At 42.0% G+C, this 24,251-nt stretch overlaps 1 protein-coding gene across 2 annotated transcripts in view; it reads left to right on the top strand.

Moving 5' to 3' along the window:
* adarb2 (adenosine deaminase RNA specific B2 (inactive)) overlaps window positions 1-24,251 on the top strand; it is a 794,386-nt gene that overhangs the window by 589,843 nt on the left and 180,292 nt on the right. For both annotated transcript variants that reach the window (XM_059971913.1, XM_059971912.1), the window contains one exon: window positions 20,750-20,864. In XM_059971913.1, the coding sequence (XP_059827896.1) occupies window positions 20,750-20,864 (115 nt within the window). The remainder of the gene's footprint in view (window positions 1-20,749; window positions 20,865-24,251) is intronic.

Raw genomic sequence — 24,251 nt, 5'->3', positions numbered from 1 at the left:
AGCATATTTTCCACAGATTTTTTGCTCGATTTGTTAGAACATATAAATTTACAGCGCATTACAGGCCATTCAGCCCACAATGGTGTGATGACCATGTAACCTACTCCAGAGACTGCCTAGAATTTCCCTAGCACATAGCCCTCTATTTTTCTAAGCTCCATGCATCTATCTAAGAGGCATTTAAGAGACCCAATTGTATCTGCTTCCACCATGCACCCACCACTCTCTGTGTGGAAAACTTACCTCTGATATCCCCTCAATGCCTATGTCCATACACCTTAAAACTATGCCCCCTCGTGTTGGCTATTTCGGCTCTGGGGAGAAAGCCTTTGACTATCCACACGATCAATGTCCTTCATCACCTTATACACCTCTATCAGGTCACCCCTCATCCTCCGTCACTCCAAGGAAAAAAGGCCAAGCACACTCAACCTATTCTCATAGGCAGGCCCTCCAATCCTGGCAATATCCTTGTAAATCTCCTCTGTACCCTTTCTATAGTATCCGCATCCTTTTTGTAGTGAGGTGACCAGAACTGCACACAGTAATCCAAGTGGGGCCTGACCAAGGGCTTATATAGCTGTAACATTACCTCACGGCACTTGAACTCAGTCCCATGGTTGATGAATGCCAACACACCATACACTTTTTTAACAACACTGTCAACCTGTGCAGCAGCTTTGAGTGTCCAATCAACACAGACACCAAGATCTCTCAGATCCTCCACACTGCCTAGAGTCTTACCTTTTATATTATATTCTGTCTTCAAATTGGACCTACCAAAATAAACCACTTCACCCTTATCTGGTTTGAAATCCATCGGCCAGTTCTGTATTCCGTCGATGTCCCGCTGTAACCTCTGCCAACCCTCCAGACTATCCACAACACCCCTAATCTTTGTGTCATCAGCAAACTTACTAACCCACCCTTCTACTACTTCATCCAGCTCATTAGTAAAAAAAATCACAAAGAGTTCGGGTCCTAGAACAGATCCCTGAGGCACCCTACTGGTCACCAATCTCCAAGCAGAATATGATTCGTCAACAAACACTCTTTGCCTTCTGTGGGCAAGCCAGTTCTGGATCCACAAATCAATGTCCCCCATGCCTCCTTACTTTCTCAGTAAATCTTGCACGGGGGACCTTATCAAATGCTTTGCGGAAATCCGTATACACTACATCCACTCCTCTGTCTTCATCAATGTGTTTTGTTACATCCTAAGATAATTCAATCAGGCTCATAAGCCACAACTTGCCCTTGACAAAGCCATGCTGACTATCCCTAGTCAGATTATGTCTCTCCAAATGCTCATAAATCCTGCCTCTCAGGATCTTCTCCAACAACTTGCCCACCACTGAAGTCAGACTCACTGGTCTATAACTTCCTGGGCTATCTATACTCCCTTTCATGAACAAGTGAACAACATCTGCAACCCTCCAATCCTCCAGTACTTCACTCATCCCTATTGATGATGCAAAGATCATCGCAAGAGGCTCAGCAATCGCTTCCCACAGTAGCCTGGAGTATATCTCATCCGGTCCTGTGACTTATCCAACTTAATGCTTTTCAAAAGTTCCAGCTCATCCTCTCTCTTAATGTCTATATGCTCAAGCATTTCATCCCCACAATTGCCAAGGTCTTTTTCCCTGGTGAATGCTGAAGCAAAGCATTCATTAAGTACTTCCGCTCCCTCCTCCAACTCCATGCACACATTTCCACTATCGCACCTGATTGGTCCAATTCTCACACGGCTCATCCTCTTGCTCTTCACATACTTGTAGAATGACCTGGGTTTTCCTTAATCCTTCCTGCCAAGGTCTTCTCACGGCTCCTTCTAGCTCTCTGAATTCCATTATTAAGCTCCTTCCTAGCAAGCTTGTAATTTTCTAGAGCTCTAACAGTACCTAGTTTCTTGAACCTTTCGTAAGCTTTTCTTTTCTTCTTAACTAGATTTTCTACATACTTTGTACACCATTGTTCTTTAACTCTACCATTCTTTCTCTCCCTCAATGGAACATACCAATGCAGAACTCCATACCAATGTTCCCTGAACATTTGCCACATTTCTGCTGTGCATTTCCCTGAGAACATCTGCTCCCAATTTATGCTCCCAAGTTCCTGCCTAATAGCATCATATTTCCCCCTACCCCGATTAAATGCTTTCCCAAAGGAGATAGAGTTCTGGTCACTCCTTCCAAAATGCTCTCCCACCGAAATATCTGACTCCTGACCAGGTTCATTTCCCAGTACCAGATTAATTACAGCCTCTCCTCTAGTTAGCTTATTTACATATTGAGTCAGGAAACCTTCCTGAACACACCTAACAAACTCCATCCCATCTAAACCCCTTGCACTAAGGAGATGCCAATCAATATTAGGAAAGTTAAAATTTCCCATCACAAGAACCCTATTATTATTGCTCCATTCCAGAATCTGCCTCCCTATCTGCTCCTCGATATCGATATATATTGGGGGTCAATAAAAAACACCCAGTAGAGTTATTGCCCCTTTCCTGTTTCTGACTTCCACCCACACTCAGTAGATAATCCCTCCATGACTTCCTCCTTTACTGCAGCCGTGACATTATCCCTAATTAGCAATGCCGTGCCTGCATCTCTTTTGCCTCCCTCTCTGTTCTTCTTGAAACATCTAAAGCCGGCAGCCATTCCTGTTCCTGAGACATCCCTGTAATGATCACAATGTCACAGTTCCACATATTGATCTAAGCTCTAAGTTCATCTCTATTGTTTGCATGATCTGTTTCTTTCTCTCTCTCTGCACATTGGGTTTTTGACAAGCAAACACGAGGAAATCAGCAGATGCTGGAAATTCAAACAACAACAACACACAAAATGCTGGTAGAACACAGCAGCCTTCATCAGGACGAAGGGTCTTGGCCCAAAACGTCAACAGCGCTTCTCCCTATTGGTGCTGGCTGACCTGCTGCGTTCTACCAGCATTTTGTGTGGGGGGGGGGGGTTGACAATCTTATTTTTAATGGGTTCTTTTGGGTTTCTTTGGTTTTTAGCTGTCTGTAAGAAGGCAGATCTCTAAGTTGTATGCTGCATACTTTGATAATAAATGTACTTTGAACTTCGATTTTTATCACCACAAATTGTCCCAATGTGGCTTAGAATCAATGAGGTAGTTTTTGAAGTGTCGAAATTGTTGTAAATGAGGAAAACAACAGTCAAGTTATGCAGAGCAAGCTCCCAAAATCTACTGATAAATATCAGAATCTGAATACCATCAATTACCACTGACTTAGACAACATGAAATTTGTTGTTTTGTGGCAATAGTGCAGTACAAAGACGTAAAATTACTATACATTACAAACGTATATAAATGATGCAAAAGAAAGTGATAGTGCAATAGTGTTCATTGGTTCATAAACAGTTCCGCAAAGGGGAAGAAGCTGTTCCTGAATTGTTGAGTGTGGGTCTTCAGGCCATTGGAACTTTTCCTCATTCTGGGTGGTGAGATACCGCCTTTTGGAGGTGCCTATGATAGAACAGGCTGAGTCCATAACCCTCTACAGCCTTTTGTGATGCTGTGCTTTGGAAATCCAGTTTGACCCTATCATCATTAAATATTAATGAATGTTAAATATACACTCAGTGGCCTCTTTATTAGGAATACCCATACACTTGCTTGCTAATGCAAATACCTAAACAGCCAATCGTGTGGCAGCAACTCAATACTTCAAAGCATACAGATATGGTCAAGAGCTTCAGTTGCTTTTCAGAGCAAACATCAGAATGGGGATCTAAGGGATTTAAGTGGCTTTGACTGTGGAATGATTGTTGGTGCCAGATCGGGTAATTTGAGTATCTCAGAAGCTGCTGATCTCCTGGGATTTTCACACACAACAATCTCCAGAGTTTACAGAGAAACAAAAAACATCCAGTGAGCATGAAAACACCTTGTTAGTGAGAGAGATCGGAGGAGAATGGGCAGAGTGGTTCAAGGTGACAGTAACCCATGTTACGTACCCCGTAACTGGGTCACTTACCAGCAAAGATAGAGAGGTCCGTTGAAGTCTGATGGTACTATTTTTAACAGCATTTATTGATAAAATACACAAAAATAATATCAATGCAAACATACAGATAATATACGTCGTTAATACTAAATCTAAAAGCGCAGGTATAATAATAATAATCAATAAGAAATAGCTCTATCATTGTCTAGGGGATAATGTATTGTCCGATGGAAATATAAAAGTCACTTTAGTTCATTCAAGCTGCAGGTTGCAGGCTGCAGCCTTTGGTTGGAGTCAAGAGAGAGTGTTTAAACTTGCCCATTCCTTTTATGATGTCAATCCTTTGAGAGTCGGTGGGGGCTGAGTGCTCCTTTGTGTTAGCTAAAGCCGTTCTTCTGTGGCAAGACCCACCAATTCCGAGGCAAACGGAAAAGGACGCACGTGGGCTTTTCCACCGGCTTTCGCTATTATGCTGTTACAGGAGTTCTAGCATTTCTTCTGGTGCGTCTGAGGGGCTGTTCCCCAGACCCTCTTTTATCCTGACTCACAGGGTCTCAGATGTCAATCAGGGTGGAATGATGCCATCCCCCAACCAGCCCACATTGCCTGAGGGCTTCCATGAAGTACAGTATTCAATACACAATTCTGTCTCCAAGAGACAATGGCCTGTTCCGTGGCTTTGTATCACTGAGGGCCAGGACATTCCAAACGTCTGTCTCTCTCATTTCCTGGGTCTCCTGATCTGACTTAATAGCGACCTTGTGATTCTCAAAAAGGAGGGGGCCACAGGCATAACTCTCAAATAACTATCTGTTACAACAGTGGTGTGCAGAAGAGCAACTCTGAATGCATGATACATCGAAACTTGAAGTGGATGGGCTACAGAAGCAGAAGACCACAGACATCCCTCCTGTACCTAATAAAGTGGTCACTGAGTGTGCATTCAGCTCACTGATTGGCAAAAGTATATTTTCTTATTATTCATAAACAAATTTAGTAATGAATGAAAGGATGACATGTGGCCCTCATTTGAAGTGAATGGAGATAAAGGAGTCAATTGACCATCAGATGAAGTTTTTACAATGAGGAAAGTGAGGGAATGAGATTCCTCATTGGATGATAGGTCTGATAATTGGTGATCTTTCAAGATTCACTCGATTTTGCAATGGTTCAGAGGAACGGAAAATTGCAAATGTCACTCCACTAATTAAGAAGTGAGAGAGGCAAAATGCAGGAAATTATAAGCCGGTTAGCCTAACTTCAGTGTTTGGCAAGATGTTAGAGTCCAGGATTAAGGATGAGGTTACAGGGTACTTGGAGGCACACGATAAAATAGGCAGCAGTCAGCATGGTTTCCTTAAGGGGAAATCTTGCCTGACAAAACTGTTGGAATTCTTAGTGGAAATAACAGGCAGGTTAAATAAAGGAGAGTCAGTGGATGTTATTTATCTGGATTTTCAGGCGGCTTTTGACAAGGTGTCACATATGAAGCTGCTTAAAAGATAACAGCCCATGTTATAGCAGGAAACATGCTAACATGGATCAAAGATTAGCTGACTGAGTAGAATAAAGTAGGTAGTTTCTATTGGCTGCCAGTGACTATTGGTGTAGCACGGGGGTTGGTGTTGCGTCCAATACTATTCATGTTATATGTCAATGATCTGAATAACGGAATTTGATGGCTTTGTGGCCATGTTTGCAAATGTTACGAAGATAGGTGAATGGGCAGTTAGTGTAGAGGAATCAAGGATTCTGCAAAAGGACTTGGACATAGAAGGAGAATAGACAGATGGAATATAGAGTAAGGAAGTATATGGTCATGTACTTTGGTAGCAAGAATAAAGACATAAATTATTTTATAAACAGGGAGAAATTTCAGAAATAAGAGGTGCAGAGGGACTTGGGAGCCCTGGTGCAGGATTCCCTAAGGGTTAACTTGCAGGCTGAGAAGGTGGTAAGGAAGGCAAGTGAACTGCTGGCATTCATTTTGAGAGAACTAAAATATAAAAGCAAGGATGTAATGCTGAGACTTTATAAAGCACTGATCAGGCCACATTTGGAGTATTGTGAGCAGTTTTTTGGCTCTGTACCTATGGAAGGATGATCTGGCAATGGACAGAGTCCAGAGGAGGTTTATAATAATGATCCAAGGAACGAAAGGGTTAATGTATGAGGGATGTTTGATGGCTCTGGGCCTGCACTTGTTGGAGTTTAGAAGAATGAGGGGGATCTCATTGAAACCTATTGAATATTGAAAGGCCTACATTGATTTGACATGGAAAGGATGTTTCCAATAGACTTGGACCAGAGGACATATTCTCAAAATAGAAGGACATCTCTTTAGAATACAGATGAGGAGGAAATTCTTCAGTCAGAGGGTGGTGAATCTGTGAATTTAATGGGCAATGGATATATTTAAAGCAGGGCTTAATAGATTGTTGATTAGTAAGGGCATCAAAGATTATGGAGAGAAGGCAGAAGAATGGGGAGAAAGGGAAAATAAATCAGCCATGATTGAATAGCGGAGCAGACTTGATGGGCTGAATGGCCTAATTCTGCTCCTATGTTTCATGGTCTTCTGGTCTACTTAACTATTCAGGGTCACCTTGCATTCAGACAGCAGACCTCAATGAACTGCTTGGCCTGGTCCACAACAGCAATAGTGCGGAAGTTTATTTGCCTGAAATGTTTCCTGGTGAGAGCGTGATAGCACAGGTTGTGAGTCTATGAGCCTGGAAGCTGCTCATGCTGCTCATCGACATCTCTGAGGTTTGACAGGCAGCTCATGCTTTGCAGTGGCCGTCCCTACTTCTTCATGCATCTCAGATGCAATGCAAACTGACGTCATGGGGCACCCTCAATTTCTAGAAGGCAATAATCCACAAAATATCAGGGGTATCTGTTGAAGTACAAGTTATCCAAGTTCAGCTTGCTGCTCTTATAGGCATATGTGATTGATTGATTGATTGATTGATTGTTTGTCGTATTGAACAATGGCAGGAAGAAGTCTGCGTGGGAGAGTTTTTAAAGTGGAAAACAGTTTCACTGGGGCAGTTCTACTCTCTCGGCCTCAGAAATGCAATTCCAGTGGTACGAGTAGTGATCCTTTGTTTCAGTGGATGGCCATGACTCCTTCTGTCCCTTGTCCTTCACCCTGCATGAAGCATTGCCCTCGGATCTCATCCACCCTGTCAGCTGGAGCTGACCGCCTGCTGGCCCATCTTACCCAGGTATGAGGTCCGCTGGCAACCCTCACTTGGTCTAGCCCGTATGTGGTAGCATGCCAACTGCTACTGGGAGCCCCAGGTGAGAGCTGAGTTCCCAGTGGGGACCTAAGGTGAGTGAGCTGCCCCAGATTGGACACAACAAGCCCCTTAACAAGAGGTGCTACCCCTCCCTGGTCACTCTAGGTATAAATGCCTTGCAAGCTAGCTTTTCACAACAGCAATGTAAGGGCAAATGTAAGTTACCGTGAACTTAAATAAACAAAAACAGAAGAATAACAACTGTAGTGCAAGCTTCAGAGAGAGAGAGAAGAAAAATAATGGGCCGAGATAGTGTTCAGGACATGAGGCAAAGGAGAGATAGTTCTTCATTAATAAGGTAATAAGACTTTGGAACTCTCTGCCATAGAGGTCTGTGAGACTCAGTCACTGACAAATTCATGACTGTGGGTGAAAGGTTTTTAGATTTTTCTGGAATAAATGGATATGCGGATTATTGCAAGAAAGTGGCATTGAGGTAAAATATCACCCATTGTATCCATTAAGAGGCATGAGGGGCCGAATGGCCTACTCCTGCTTCTTCTTCTTACCTCCCAATTCCTTATGCTGTGACATTGAAAAATGCCTTAAACAGCCTGCATCACTTTCAAAACAGCTGACTTCCACTGCCCTTCAAATACAAAAAACAGTCCTTCATCCTGCATTTCCACCCATTATTCCTCCACCCCTTTTCCCTTGCCTACCAAAATAAATTCCTCCCAGCTCCTCCCACGCCACCTGAAAAGAAAAGTTCCATGTAGAGCACACCTGATAGTTTCACTGAGTTTCGAATGGGCAATGCTCTTTAGCAGAAGCGCACAGTTGGAGAGTGGCTCCTGAATTGTCAAATTCAGTCAAATAATCATAACGGTGAACTTTGTTAATGACACATTTGGGCCGTTTCTCTGCCCTACAGAAATCTATGCAGAGGCAACAGAAAGCTGTCCCAAGAATTGCCCAGTGCTTCTATATTTGTAATTTTTCATCAGTTATGCCTCATAATCTTGGGTATTTATTAACAAATTACGCACATGAGAATTTTTTTTTACCTATTTCTGAATGTTTACTCATTGCTGAATTCCCTCTGTGGCCCTAACGTTGTGGACAGACTGAAGTATATGGAGTGTGCAATGTGAATGCACGCGATCAAACTGGCATTGAAGACAAACATTACATTATCTTCCGTTTCATTTATGAACACCAGCAGTCAAAGCAATGAAATTTCAACACGCTAAGGTTTTGGTTCAGAATATTCCTCACAACAGTTTGTCTAAAAATTGACCATGAGTAGTTACCCTCTTTTGAAACTGGAAACTTCCTTCAGCTGGCCAATCAAAACTCAGGGAGTTTGTTTAGTAGGAATGCTTCTGATGAAATTCTGTAAATATTGAATGCCTCAAAAGTGTTAAGCTATGGCCACCTCCAGCAGGAGTAGGTGTAGCCAATCCCTCCTTGGCATTCTGCGCTTTTCCATCTCTCGATGGCACCACTAGAGAGGACTAGCTAGTAACGCAGTAGCTGGGCTATTGAAGCCGAGTGACTCACACTACGTGACCCCAAAGACTTTACAACTCAAGTCGGAGACTTGATGGAGTGGTCTTGACTTGCTTGAACTAATGCAAGTCCCGAATCTCTGCTGGAGTTTGCACGTTCTCCTTGTGACCGGGTGTGTTTCCTCTGGGTGCTCCAGTTTCCTCCCACACTCCAATGACGTACGGGTTAGCATCAGTGAGTTTTGGGCTCACAATGTTGGCATCATAAGTGAGGCGACACTTGTATAATCCTCACTGATTTGACCTGATGCAGAAACACGTATTTCACTGTGTATGTTTAGATGTATCTGTGACAAATAAAGCAAATTTCTCATCTTTAAAATACACTTATAAGCTTGGCATCATCCAAGATAAAGCAACCAGCTTGGCTGACTCTCCATTTGCAAAAATAAACCTCTATTCCTTATGTGCCCATGTTTCCAAATACTGTTAACTGAGCCTTGGTATTGCAGTGATTTCCTAGGTGTGGTTAACATCATCTCTGAAATCCACAGCCTCCATCACATAAAATGACAAAGGTGATAACCACTTGGAAATGAACAACTTTCACGTTCTTCTTAAAGCCACACACACCATCCAGATTTATAAATATTTTTTACTTGGAGGTGCAGCACAGTTAGAGGTCCTCCTACTTCAATGAGCCTGTGCCGCCCAATGACACCCATGTATCCAACTAACCTGAATGTCTTTGGGCTGTGGGAGGAAATTGGAACACACCCGAGGAAATCCGTGTAGTTTGCAGGAGGAAATACAGTGGATTCCAGTTTACTGGGACACATTAGGACCAGCACAATTTGGCAAAAATTTAGCAGCAGCCCCTATTAGTCGAAGTTTCATGAAAATAGTTTAAAAAGTATAATAAATACAAACTATAATTTAACTGAGTAACAATTATGCATTAAAATTAAAATATAGAACAAATTAGAAGACTGTCAGTGCTACCGTGGTACTATACAGTACAGTTCATTGTAAATTGTCCTGCGGTTATGCGAGGATTAAATAGTTTGGTTGCTGGCTGGTGCAGATTGAAGGGCTGGTAAGGCCTATTCCACACTGTATTTCAATAAAATAAATAAATAAATATAGCGATACAACAAACAATGGCTTCTAAGTTTATAAAAATCCCTGCAAAATGTTGCAGCCTGGGAAAATGTCTCCGTATATGTGATATCAACAAAACAAGTTAGCAAACAGGTAACTTAAAGGCAGCCCAATGTGAGCAATTAGTGTCTCACAGGCAATCATGCAGACATAAGTGATTATTCTTGTCAAATTTTTAAACAAAGCAAACTCCACAAAGAGCAAACATTTCTCTGTCTCTTCAGTCAGATGGGTTACTCATTTCACTATTGCTTGTTTACCAGCTGCATCTTCCATAGCATGCAATTATCAATTAAAACACTTGCTACAACTGCAAACCACAGACACCAGTCCTCGGAGACCATACAGGTGATTGTTAAACTTGCTCAGAGTAGCAGGAAAGCTGGAATTTTTTTTAAAACTCTGTATAATTCCATTTGGTGCCTTGAATTGCCTTCATCGTTTAAGTTTCAGACAATGACTAATGCGAGGGGCCAAAATTTTAAGGAGACAGGAGACAGTTGGGATTGGCAATAACATCCCCCCCCCCCCCACAACTTCCATCAGCACAGGTGCACCACAAGGCTGTGTGCTTAGCCCCCTGCTCTACTCACTTTACACTTATTGCTGTGAGGCTAAATACGGCTCCAGTGCCATATTTAAATTTGCTGATGACACCACTGTCGTCAACGGTGGTGATGAATCAGCACGTAGGAGAGAGGTATATGGACGGGGAGGTGTCTGATTTCTTTTGTGATTCATAGGTAGGCACACAAATGGTAGATAAATTAAGATCTATGCAGGAGGGAAGGAATAAGTTCATTAAAAGGTCAGCATAACATTGTGGGCCAAAAGGCCTGTACTCTGTTGTAATGTTCTCTGTTTATTTTTGGAGTTTTGGAAGGCAGCAAGTTATTTTCTGCAGGGTAAAACCTGATAAAAAAAAGTACATCAGGTGCACTTAAAATTTTTGTATGTCATCTTGCTTCACAGTTTTATACATAATGGGTTACTGCAACTGCAGTCTAAATCCGATGATACCGCAAATATATTCCCAAGTTATTAAGTGTTTTGAAAAGCTGTCTCACCTCGGAGTGACAGGAAGGTGGCCAAACAAAGCTAGGCTGAAGAAAGGGGGAAGAAGAGCAGCAGGAGATGCAGCACAACACTTTACAGTACAGGCGACCCAGCTCCAATTCCCACCATTGTCTTTATGTTCTTCCGGCGACCATGTGGGGTTCCTCCTGGTGCTCTGGTTTCCTCCCACAGTCCAAAGCTGTACCATTTGGTAGGTTAATTTGTCACTGTGAACGGTCCTCTGATTAGGCTAAAATGAAATTGGGGGAATCACTAGGCAGTGTAGGTTGAAGGGCCAGAAGGATCTGTTCCGAGCTGTAGCTCAATAAACAAAATAAGAAAGATACCTGAATTATGCCACTGCTGAATTGTGGCAGATGCTTCAAGGAAAAAGCCTAAGAATGTTTATAATAAGAATAGTGACCAATGGAGAAAACCAAAGTCAAAGCAGTGTATTTCAAAGGGTCAGTTCTTTGAAACAAGTTAGACATCTGCTTTATAAGAATTAGCCTTTTATTGTCTGAAGTTTCATGAACATTTGAGAAATGACCCATGTGAACATGGGAATTAGCTCAGAATGCTTGTGCAAATCATGAACTGGTCAGGAATTGATGAATTGTAATTATCATGGACATCTAATGCAGAAGATAACACTGATTTAACAATGGATGACACAACAGTGGTGGGGCTCATCACCAACAACAATGAGGCAGCCTGCAGTGAGGAGGTGGAAGAGTATGAGGCCTGGTGCTGGGCAAATAACCTCTTCTTTAATGTCAACAAGACAAAGAATTTGATTATCAACTTAGGGAGAGTCCACACCATTCACACTCCTCTTTATATCTATGGCATAGCAGTATGAAACTGTAAGCGGTTTCGTACTGCTGGAAGAACATATCAGTCACAGCTTCTCATGGTCCTAGAACACATCCTACACAGTCAGGAAAGCACAGCAATGCCCCTTCTTTCTTAGGAGGCTGAAGAGAACTGGACTTTACACATCATTCTACAGATGCACAGTCACAACAATTCATCCAGATGCCATTTCATTGGGTCTTCACAATCCTAGAACACGTGGGCGGTGAAGATGCATACATTAGGATGCTGTTCATTGACTACAGCTTGGTATTTAATGCTATCATCCCCCTAACCAATCAATAAGTTTCAAGACCCTGGCCTCAATATGTCCTTGTGCAAATGGATCTTCAGTTCCCTCACTTGCAGACGCAAGTCAGTTTGAATTGGCAACAATATCTAATCCACGATCTGCACAAGGCTGTGTGAAGAGCCTCCTGCTCTCCCCATTTTATACATGACTGTGAGGGTAGTACCCTTCCAATGCCATACTTTAAATTTGCTGACAATACCACTGTTGTTGGCCAAGTGAAAGGTGGTAACGAATCAGCAAATAGCAGAGAGATTGACAATCTGGCTGAGTGAGGCCACAACAACGCGCTATAGATGTCTTTAGGTGGAAACCACAGGGCTGTGTGCTGGTCCTCATCAGAGGGTCAGAGGTCAAGAGCGTCAGCAGCTTTAAATTCCTTGGTGTCACCATTTCAGATGGTGTGTCCTGGGTCCAGCCATTATGACCAAAGCATGGCAGCGCCTTGACTTTCTTAGAGGTTTGTTAAGATTCAACGTGACCTCAAATTTCTGTAGATGTGTCTGGTTACATTACGGTCTGGTATGGAAACACCAATGCCCTTGAATGGAAAAACCTACTAAAAGTTGTGGATACAGCCCAGTCCATCACAGGCAAAGGCCTCCCCACCATTGAGCACATCTACACAGAGCGCTGTCACAGGAAAGCAGCATCCACACCAAGGACCTCCACCATCCAGGCCATGCTCTCTTCTCGCTCTGCCATCAGGAAGAAGGTACAGGAGCCTCAGGACCCACAACACCAGGTTCAGAACAATTATTACCCCTCAAACATCAGGGTGTTGAACCAGAGGGGATAACTTCACTCAACTTCACTCATCCCACCACTGAATTGTTCCCACAAATCTATAGAGTCACTTTAAAAGACTCTTCTCATGCTCTCTCGAAACATAGAAACATAGAAATCCTATAGCACAATACAGGCCCTTCAGCCCACAAAGTTGTGCCAAACATGTCCCTACCTTTGAAATTACTAGGCTTACCCACAGCCTTCTATTTTTCTAAGCTCCATGTACCTATCCAAAAGTCTCTTAAAAGACCCTATCGTACCCGCCTCCACCACCGTTGCCGGCAGCCCATTCCACGCACTCACCACTCTCTGAGTAAAAAAACTTACCCCTGACATCTCCTGTGTACCTACTCCCCAGCACCTTAAACCTGTGTCCTCTTGTGGCAACCATATCAGCCCTGGGAAAAAGCCTCTAACTATCCACACGATCAATGCCTCTCATCATCTTATACACCTCTATCAGATCACCTCTCATCCTTCGTCGCTCCAAGGAGAAAAGGCCGAGTTCACTCAACCTATTGTCACACAGCATGCTCCCCAATCCAGGCAACATCCTTGTAAATCTCCTCTGCACCCTTTCTATGGTTTCCACATCCTTCCTGTAGTGAGGCGACCAGAACTGAGCACAGTACTCCATGGGGTCTTACCAGGGTCCTAAATAGCTGCAACATTAACTCTCGACTCCTAAATTCAATTCCACGATTGATGAAGGCCAATACACCATATGCCTTCTTAACCACAGAGTCAACCTGTGCAGCTGCTTTGAGCGTCCTATGGACTCGGACCCCAAGATCCCTCTGATCCTCCACACTGCCAAGAGTCTTACCATTAATATTATATTCTGCCATCATATTTGACCTACCAAAATGAACCACCTCACACTTATCTGGATTGAACTCCACCTGCCACTTCTCAGCCCAGTTTTGCATCCTATCAGTGTCCTGCTGTAACCTCTGACAGCCCTCCACACTATCCACAACACCTCCAACCTTTGTAACATCAGCAAACTTACTAACTCATCCCTCCACTTCCACATCCAGGTCATTTATTAAAAATCACAAAGAGTAAGGGTCTCAGAACAGATCCCTGAGGCACTCCACTGGTGATCAACCTCCAGGCAGAATAAGATCCGGGTACATCTCATCCGGTTCTGGCGATTTATCCACTTGATGCTTTCCAAAAGCTCTAGTACATCCTCCTTCTTAATATCTACATGCTCAAGCTTTTCAGTCTGTTGTAAGTCATCACGATAATCACTAAGATCCTTTCCCATAGTGAACACTGAAGTAAAGTATTCATTAAGTACCTCTGCTATTTCCTCCAGTTCCATACACACTTTCCCACTGTCACCTGACATCTGACACCTGACCAGGCTCATTTCCCAATACCACATCAAGTACAGCCTCTTCTCTTGTAGGCTTATCTGCATATTGTGTCAAGAAACCTTCCTGAACACACCTAACAAACTCCACCCCATCTAAACCCCTTGCTCTAGGGAGATGCCAATCAATATTTGGGAAATTAAAATCTCCCATCACGACAGCTCTGTTATTATTACGCCTTTCCAGGATCTGTTTCCCTATTGGCTCCTCAATATCCCTGTTACTATTGGGCAGCCTATTAAAAACACCCAGTAAAGTTATTGACCTCTTCCTGTTCCTAACCTCCACCCACAGAGACTCCGTAGACAATCCCTCCATGGCATCCACCTTTTCTGCAGCCGTGACACTATCTCTGATCAACAGTGCCACACCCCCACCTCTTTTGCCTCCCTCCCTGTCCTTTCTGAAACATGTAAAACCCGGCACTTGATGTAACCATTCCTGTCCCTAAGCCATCCAAGTCTCTGTAATGGCCACCACATCATATCTCCAAGTACCGATCCACGCTCTAAGCTCATCCACTTTGTTCACAACACTCCTTGTGTTAAAATAAACACATCCCAAACCTTCGGTCTGAACACGTACCTTCTCTATCGCCTGCCTATCCTCCTTCACACATTGTCTCCTGGCTTTCTCTATTTATTGCTTGTTTATTTATGATGATGATGATTATTATTATTTATCTTTCTCCACTCAAGCTAGTAAAACCTGAGGTACAAGCATAGCCAGCATGCTTATTTGTCAATTACCAGGAACTTTCAGACGACTCTCATGTTGTTTAGTATCGTGGCTTTCTGAAGATTTACATTGATGTTGCTGTGTAGGCCTATTTGTTTAATTCTATTGCGTAGTGCTTTCTGGATGATAGCAGTTGTAGATATTACTATTGGGATAATGTATACCCTGTTCATGTTCCATAGTCCTTCAATTTCCTCTTTTAATTCAGCATATTTTTGGTGTTTGTTGCTTATTGATTTCTGTATATTGTGTGGGTTTGGAATGGCTATATCTATTAAGTAAGTTGTTCCTGCTTGTTTATCCTGTGTTATTATATCCGGACAGTTATTATGAATTCTCTTATCTGTGATAACGGATTGGTCGTAATATAATTTGTGATATTCTGACTGTGGAACTGGATCAGGCTTGTATTTATAATAAGATGTGTTTCACATAGATGTGTGGGCTTCACTGGTGATATGCTGGGCCAAATCCATTACCTTAAGTAGGATTTTCTGCTCAAAGGCAACTACTTAAACTACTTAAGTCAATTAGAGTGACATTTAATATATTCATAAAAGAAAGTGACACCATTTTTGGATTAAAGAGTCAAGGAATATGGGGAGAGTGCGGGAAAATGATGCTCAGGTAAAACTAAATCAGTCAAAAGCATTAGTGAATGGTGGACCAGTCACGATGAACCAAGTCCCCCTATCCTGCCTCCGTTTTTTTTTATCACAAACATGAGGAAATCTGAAAATGCTGGAAATTCAAGCAACACACACAAAATGCTGGTGGAACACAGCAGGCCAGGCAGCATCTATAGGGAGAAGCGCTGTCGACGTTTCGGGCCGAGACCCTTCATCAGGACTAACTGAAAGGAAAGCTAGTAAGAGATTTGAAAGAGGGAGGGAGAGGGAGAGATCCAAAATTATAGGAGAAGACCAGAAGGGGAGGGATGAAGCTAAGAGCTGGAAAGTTGATTGGCAAAAAGGATACTCAGCTGGAGAAGGGAGAGGATCATGGGACAGGAGGCCTCGGGAGAAAGAAAGGGGGAGAGGAGCACCAGAGGAAGATGGAGAGCAGACAAGGAGTGATTGTGAGAGGGACAGAGAGAGAAAAAAGTGAAAAATAATAAATACATACATAAATAAGGGATGGGGTAAGAAGGGGAGGAGGGGCATTAACGGAAGTTAGAGAGGTCAATGTTCATGCCATCAGGTTGGAAGCTACCCAGACGGAATATAAGGTGTTGTTCCTCCAACCTGAGTGTGGCTTCATCTTGTCAGTAGAGGAGGCCATGGATTAACATATCAGAATGGGAATGGGACGTGGAATTAAAATGCGTGGCCACTGGGAGATCCTGCTTTCTCTGGCCGACAGACCTACGTCGACTGTACTTCTTCCTATAGATGCTGCCCGGCCTGCTGCGTTCCTCCAGCATTTTGTGTGTGTTGCTCCATTTTTGTACGTTCTTATTCAGAAATGAGGACTCATATTGCTAATCTAATGGGATGCTTTGTTGGTTAATAACTCTCAGTTTCCATCAGCATTTTGAAGATATTGTTTCCAGAGGACCTAGCATCCCGAGGTGTTAAAGATTCATAATTTTACATACTTAAAGCCAGTCTAGTAAAACCAAACAAAGCGATGATGTTTAATTAAAGCAGCTTTTATTAAGTTTCAAAAATTGCTGGCTGTATTTGCAATGCTTGAACAGGTTACTTTCGTCAGTAAACCCACTAGGGGAGGAAGGAACAAAAAAGTCTGCTTTAAAAATATGTTCTACTTTGATGTTTTACATATAAAACAATGCTCGCTATGTTCACTGCTCTGAAAAATGATTCTTCTCTCATTCATTTTTGAAGAATGCAGAATAGAGATAGGGGCTAGGCACATAGGTTGGCACATTCTGTGAATGTTCAGTCCTACTGTCAAATGCATGAAAGAAACTGCGTACTAATAAGTGATACCTAAGTGTGACACCTGACAGGTGTCAGACAAAACACAGGACTTCTAATAAATCTGCAGCTAGGCCTATTCCATAAAAAAAATAATCACACGCACCCTGTGTTGAAATTTGTCTTTTTGAAGTTCAGATATGAATCAAACCACCCAAAGTAGATCATGGTTTGCATTTTCATTATTAATCAAAGTTGCCTGGTTCACAGGTGAGTGATACCTTGGTGTAAATTGATATCCGTAAGTGGTGTGATTTTGTAGGAAGGATTAGGCTTACTTCAGTCGTGATTTAGGCAGCGTTTGTTGAATGGATCTAGCAAGACAGGCAATGCCTGTCTGACATTCAGACAAGATCTGCTCTAAATTATAGCCTTAGCTGCCTTTCAGGTAACGTGTCATGTTCCATTAAAGGGCATTTAAAGGTAATATTGGAGGTACCGAGCAGTAGTTGCTGTATCAGTACAGAGATCCAGATAATAAAATGCCACTTACAAACGAATGAATGGAAAAGGCATTCAGAAATTCTGGACTTTTGATGGGATTTCTATCACATCTTGCATTTTCACAATGTCTTTCAGAAACTTGGGCAGTGTCAGGCCATTTTACATGTGAAGTCAGAACCAGAATCAGAATCAGGTTTATTATCACCGGCATGTGACGTGAAATTCGTTAACTTAGCAGCAGCACTTCAATTCAGTGCCTTACATAGAGAAAAAACAAAATAAAATAATAAATAAATAAATCTATTTCAGTATATGTATATTGAATAGATTAAAAATAGTACAAAAAACAGAAATACTATATATTTAAAAAGTGCAATAGTGTCCAAGGGTTCAATATCGATTTAGGAATCGGATAGCAGAGGGGAAGAAGCTGTTCCTGAATCACTGAGTGTGTGCCTTCAGGCTTCTGTACCTCCTACCTGATGGTAACAGTGAGAACAGGGCATGCCCTGGGTGCTGGGGGTTCTTAATAACAGATGCTGCCTTTCTGGGACACCGCTCCTTGAAGATGTCCTCGGTACTTTGTAGACTAGTGCCCAAGATGGAGCCCACTAAATTTACAACCCTCAGCAGCTTCTTTCAGTCCTGTACTGTAGACCCCCCCCCCCCCCCATACCAGACAGTGATGCAGCCTGTCTCCACGGTGCACCTATAGAAGTTTTTGAGTGTATTTGTTGACATACCAAATCCCTTCAAACTCCTAATAAAGTGTGGTGAACTACATATACCTGTCTGGACATGCCCCCCCCCCCCACTGACTGCTCCTGTGGCTCCTCCCACAGACCGTGGCTTCTCCCAGGGACCCGGTATAAAGGCGATTGGAGGCACAGCCCCAGCCTCAGTCTCCAGGATGTAGTGTGGTGGTCATTTGCTGCTTGTTCTTTCTTCCAGCCAATAAAAGCCTATATCTCACCTCACGTCTCCGAGAGTTATTGATGGTGCATCATAAAGTATAGCCACTGTCTTGCCTTCTTTATAACTGCATCGATATGTTGGGACCAGGTCTGAATCCTCAGAGATCTTGACACCGAGGAACTCGAAATTGCTCGCTCTCTCAAGATGTACTTTCTAAAGTGTGTTTGCAGTTGTAGAATGAGCAAAGGAAAGAGGTGGCTGAGGTGTTTAGGTGCTACTCGAAAGGCAAGTTAAACCAGTGGGCCAGTGCTCATTTTATGCATGAACATGTGACCCAGCCACCCCATTCCCTCCACCGTACTCCTGCATTAATTCCATTATTGCTCTTGCATGGCTTATGCTCACGATCTCAGTCAGCTGTATCTCTGAAAAAGATCAGGGCAAGAAGGTGGGGGTTTGTAGTCAGCTGAAGAGAGTGTGAGAGCTGGGAGGTGAGATGAGTGGTCAACATCATCATCAAATGGCTCCTGAAAAAGAGACCTGCAGTGATATGGCAGAGTGGGTGCAGCATGTACTCTAAAACCCTAAAGGGAACAATTGCAAGAAGATTCAGGCATCCAACTCTATGGTGATTGAACTATCATTACTGCGGCAGGCTCACAATACTGTGCAAGCATGCTTCTTCTGAACCTGCCTCACATTATTCACAGGGAAAAAAAAATTGGTGGGCAATTTTCATGAGAGCTGTTTTATATCATCCCATACATCTGAGCATAAGTGCATGATAACCATCAACGGCTCAGAAACAATTTGCCATGAGAACCATGCAGTAAGTATGGCCTGGGGCTACAATTGCATGGTGGTTAGTGCAACGCTATTACAATTTGGGGCGCTCCAGAGTTCAAAGTTCAATTCCAGCACTGTTCAGTAACGAGTCTCTGTACACCTTCCCATGAGAGCTCCAGTTCCCCTCACAGCCCAGCAACATATCAGGTAGGGCAATTGATCACTGTAAATTGTTACATGATTAATTGGGGTTGTGGAGCTGCTGGGGTGATGGGGCTCAAAGGATCAGAAGGACTTACTCCACACTGTATTGCAAAATAAATAAATAACCATGCAGTGTCCAGATATAGAGGGTATGCACTTCAGGCGGGTAAAAGAAAATTCAAAGGAGACGTGTGGTGTAAGTCTTATACACAGAGTGGTGGGTTACATTGCCAGGGGTGGTAATCAAGGTAGATTCAACAGAAGTGTTTAAGAGGCTCATGAGAGTATGAAGAATCAAAAGGTTAGACACAAGAATGTGCAAAGAATGAAGGGATATGGACATCAGATGTGCCGAACAAATTTTAGTGAAGTGGTCAATTATCAGTTAAATTAGTTTGGCACAAAATTTAGGTTGAAGAGCCTATACAATTATGATTCTTTCATGTGGTACCCAAGGCATTCAAGCAATGAAAAAATTTCTAGGCCACTGAATATATTTCAAAGGCTTTGAGACTGATTTATTCTTTTATTTATTTTCTGGAATTATTAATCCTTTTTTAAAATGTCCACAGGCAAATGCATATTAAGACATAAAGGATATTATATATTGATTACAAAATAAAAGAGATCTGAAATAAAGGTTTCAAAATCACTAGTTTTGGGTGTGGAAATCATTCCAAGCTATGACAGAAGTGAATATAATGAATTTAATAAAGTGCACCTCACCTGAAGCAGTGGGAAAAAAGAAACTAAGGTTAGTAGTATTTCTCATTGTCAGGAGCAGGGGGGCAAAACAAATTAGTATTTGGGATGTGCACAGCTTGATCTGCATTTATTAAATTCCATCGTGCCTATTTATACTTTAAGAAGAGTGTGGGAATTATTAATGTAAAAAAACGATGAAGGGAAGATTAATAAAGGGCCATAATGTGTGACTGGAGACGGTGATGCAGTTGGAGAGTAACCAAAGGAATAGGCTATAACACACTGAGTGAATCAAACTCATTACCTCGCTGCCCAAGGTAGAAAGCAACTCAACTGGTAAGGAATGCAGGAAATGAAAGTCACTTGATTTTCGTTTTAGTTCAACAATTGCTCAATTCACACCCTCATTTTTATATTAAATATAATTAAATGTATATAAATTATATAGCTTTATATAATTATTTAAAACTGAGGGTTTCCATTTCTAGATTCTTTCCTCCTCTTGAGTAGTTGTTGAACTAAAATGAAAATCAAGTGACTTTCTTTATATATTTCTTTTTGTAATTTATAGTTTTTCCTTATGTATTGCACTGTACTGTTGGTGCAAAGCAACAAATTTCATGACATATGCCAGTGATTCTGGTTCAGCATTTGGAATCTGGTACTCATCGTGAGATCACATCACAACCGGCCTCATTGCAATGCATTGTTTCCGTGTCTTTCAGGAATTCGCTGATGCAGTATTTCACCTGGTCACAGAGAAATTCAAAGAGCTAACAGACAATTTGACCTCTTCACATGCACGGCACAAGGTACTTGCAGGAATCGTAATGACCAAAGGTAAGAAAATTCGAAACCCTGAAGGCAATTTTTCCTTTATGCAGAAGCTGTGCTTGGAGGATGCTTCTTTTTCTTTCCTTTTACAAACAATAAATAATACTTGACGTACCTTTATCCTCTTGCCTTTTTTCTTAGGGGCATTCTCTAAAAACAATAATAAACCTGATAAATAGATTGAAGAAATGGTCAATGTAATGCCCAAGTAATATTCAGGTGTAATTATCCTTGCCGTAGCGGGGAACAGAAGATACGAGGCACCATGGTAGCAAAGCTGTCAGCACGACATTATTACAGCTCAGGGCACCAGAGCTCAGTGTTCAGTTCTGACGCTGTCTGTAAGAAGTTTGTTGCTGTCTGTAAGAAGTTGTAAGAAGTTTTCCAGTGTGCACGTGGGTTGCCTCGCAGCACTCTGGTTTCCTAAGACAGTCCAAAAAATGTGCCAGTTAGTAGGTTCATTAGTCACTGTAAATTGATCTGTGATTATGCTAGGGTTGAATAGATGGGTTGCTGGGCAGTGTGGCTTGTTGAGCCAAAAGGGCCTGTTCTGTACTGTATCTCTAAATAAATAGGGAATAGATACTGAATGCAGCTGCTGAGGATTGATAGAAAGTCAATAGATATTTTTCATTTATGCATTGAAACAAGCATTGAACAGTAAGCTAATGTTGATGGGTAATTCCTATAATTTCCAAAACTCCTAACAGCTTTAGTACATATGATTCTGAATTCTAGTAAATCCTTGCTCTGATAAGATACTTATTTTTTATAAGTCACTTACCTGAACAAGAATTGTACCGGTTAGTGATGTGCGTCCGCTTTGCTTTCCTGGTTCAGATTTTATTCATCGCATGCACGTTGAAACATACCTTGAAATGCGTCAGCTGCATTAACAACCAACACAGCTAGGGATGTGCTGGGGGCAGCCTGCACGTGTCCCCAAACGTTCCTTCGGCAACACAGCATGCCTACAATGCTTGGTAGAACAACATGGAGCACAACAAGCAACAAAACAACAACAGCAAAACAAGCCCCCTTCTTCTCGCCCACTCTCCCTTCCACCCTCCCACGCATATGGACAGTCCTCCAACCCCAGGGCAGGCCTCCAGACTCCAGTCCCCAGTCTCCAGTTCTATTACTGCATTCATGAGTTAATGCAATGGCTGATATTCCTGATCAGCCGTGTGGGAACAAAATACACATGAGAGACGAGGATTGATGGTAAAATAATGTCCAGATGCCACAAGTGTAAAAAATTCGTTCTGCATTTAACAATCTGAGCTTGCTCAGAAAGGAATGAAAGTCAGAAAATCAATTTGAAACTCTAAGTTCACACAAACTCACAGATATTTGCAATATGGAAGAGTCTGACACCAGAGGTACAGCCTCAGAATATAAAGACATCCCTTTAGATCAGAGATGGGGAGGAATTTCTTCAAGGGTGGTGAAGCTGTGGCATTCATTGCCACATATCGCTGTAGTGGCTAGCTCATTGGGTATATTTAAAGCAAAGGCTAATAGGCTCTTAGTAAGGGCGCCAAAGGCTACAAGCAGAAGGCAGGAGAATGGGGTTGAGAGTGAAAATAAATCAGCTATGATTGAATGGCAGAGAAAATGTGATAGGCCGAATGGACTAATTTGTTCCTATGTCTTATTTCATTCTCCGTTACACTCATATACATAAGAATGACAGTAAACAGTCTTGAACTTGAATCTTGAATGTCTTATAAATATTTCCCTCAAATATTACAACATAAAAATGCAAGAAGTAGGGGCAAAATGATACCCCTCCATCCTGCACTACAACTCAAAATGATCATGGATGTAACATTTACCATTTGTACTCTGCTTTTTAATGCTCCTATCATGGTAAAATGATTTTGAGTACCACGCCTGTTGTATGTTGAATATATCAGTAATACTTGAGTAATATTGTAAATATATTATTTGATTAAGCATTCCTTGTTAGTTACATAATTCATTAGGGGTTATCTGTAAAAGTATGTTAAAGACAAACGTCAACACGCCACCAAGTTATACATGCTCGTCTTGCTAAAAGTAAAACTAAGGATGGACATGAGTGATCCCGGCTCCATGTTTTTCTTTAAATTAGTTTTATGTTTTGCTGTTAGAAAACATCACAGTGATGATGAGGAAGTTTTAAAGGAAGCTTAGGCAATAACCTACCTGTTGAAGTGCAACAAGACTTACGAGTTTTTATAAAAGCACAGCGAGATATGGTCGAGTATAAAAATAACGCAGCACATGCTTCTTTGGGAAAGGACAGCAACAGTCGAGTTTTTCTTAAAAAGGCAGAAAACGGAGAAATTCACAGGTTCATAAACAATCATAACTAAAAGAAAAGCTGAAACAGCTGGCTACAGGAGAAAAGCAGACACATTCGATTGCACAAGAGATAACTGGATATTGTATGCTGAGCAAAGTTAGCTGCAGATTGAAGCAAAAAAAAATAGCCATTGAGAAGCAAGTGCCAGTTTTGCTGAGTGCATTGTGAAAGAGCAGTTGAAATTGGTGTCAATGGAAACTGCAGCCAGAAGCACAACTGAGTTGCAGTCAGGAATGAAAGTGTGCGTGAGCAACATTGCAATGAATAACAGAAGTTAGAGTGGCCAAACAAATTCTGTTACCATTGTGGCAGAGGCTCACGTACACCACAACAATGAAGGCGAAACTTGCAGAAAATGTCATAAAATAGGACACAAGCAAAGTGTGTGACAGACAGACAAAAATAAATGGACCGCACAGGGTAAGGATAACAAGATTAAAAGTCAAAATGCAGTTTCAAAAAGAGCATTGATCTGCATGCTATTGATAAAAAAAATCTTATTCAAGATTCAAGTACATTTATTATCAAAGAATGTGTAAATTATACAACCTTAAGATTTGCCTGCTCATAGGTAGCCACAAAAAAAGAAACTCGAAAGAACCCAATTTAATGGGGAGAAAAAGAATAAAAAAATAAAAACACTAATTGAGCAAGAGAAAGAAAAAAATACAAATCATGCAAGCAATTGAAGCAAACAACATTCCAAACCAAAAATGAGTCTTCAGAACCAAACCACAGCACAGCCCGCAGCAGGCCCAAAGCCTTGCTTATCAATTCACCATATTAGCGGGTACAGAGCACAGCAGCCAGGGCAGTCTTCATAGCCTCAGCACCATGGAAGTGACTATTGCAGAGAAGAGCGAGATCGGCTCTTGTCCTGTCCTGTCCTGTCTTTTCAAACTATCTGGGCCAGCATTTAAATTGACCCAATGACAGAACAGCAAAATACTTCAGTGTCCTGGAGAGAGAGATGTGAAGATCGTGGAAATTAAGCAAAATTGACTCCACCTCTGATCAGGGCCAGCGTTACAATTGTCTGAACT

This window comes from Hypanus sabinus, chromosome 6 (assembly GCF_030144855.1).
Source record: "Hypanus sabinus isolate sHypSab1 chromosome 6, sHypSab1.hap1, whole genome shotgun sequence".
Taxonomy (NCBI): Eukaryota; Metazoa; Chordata; class Chondrichthyes; order Myliobatiformes; family Dasyatidae; genus Hypanus; species Hypanus sabinus.
This window is presented reverse-complemented; position numbering and strand designations above follow the sequence as displayed.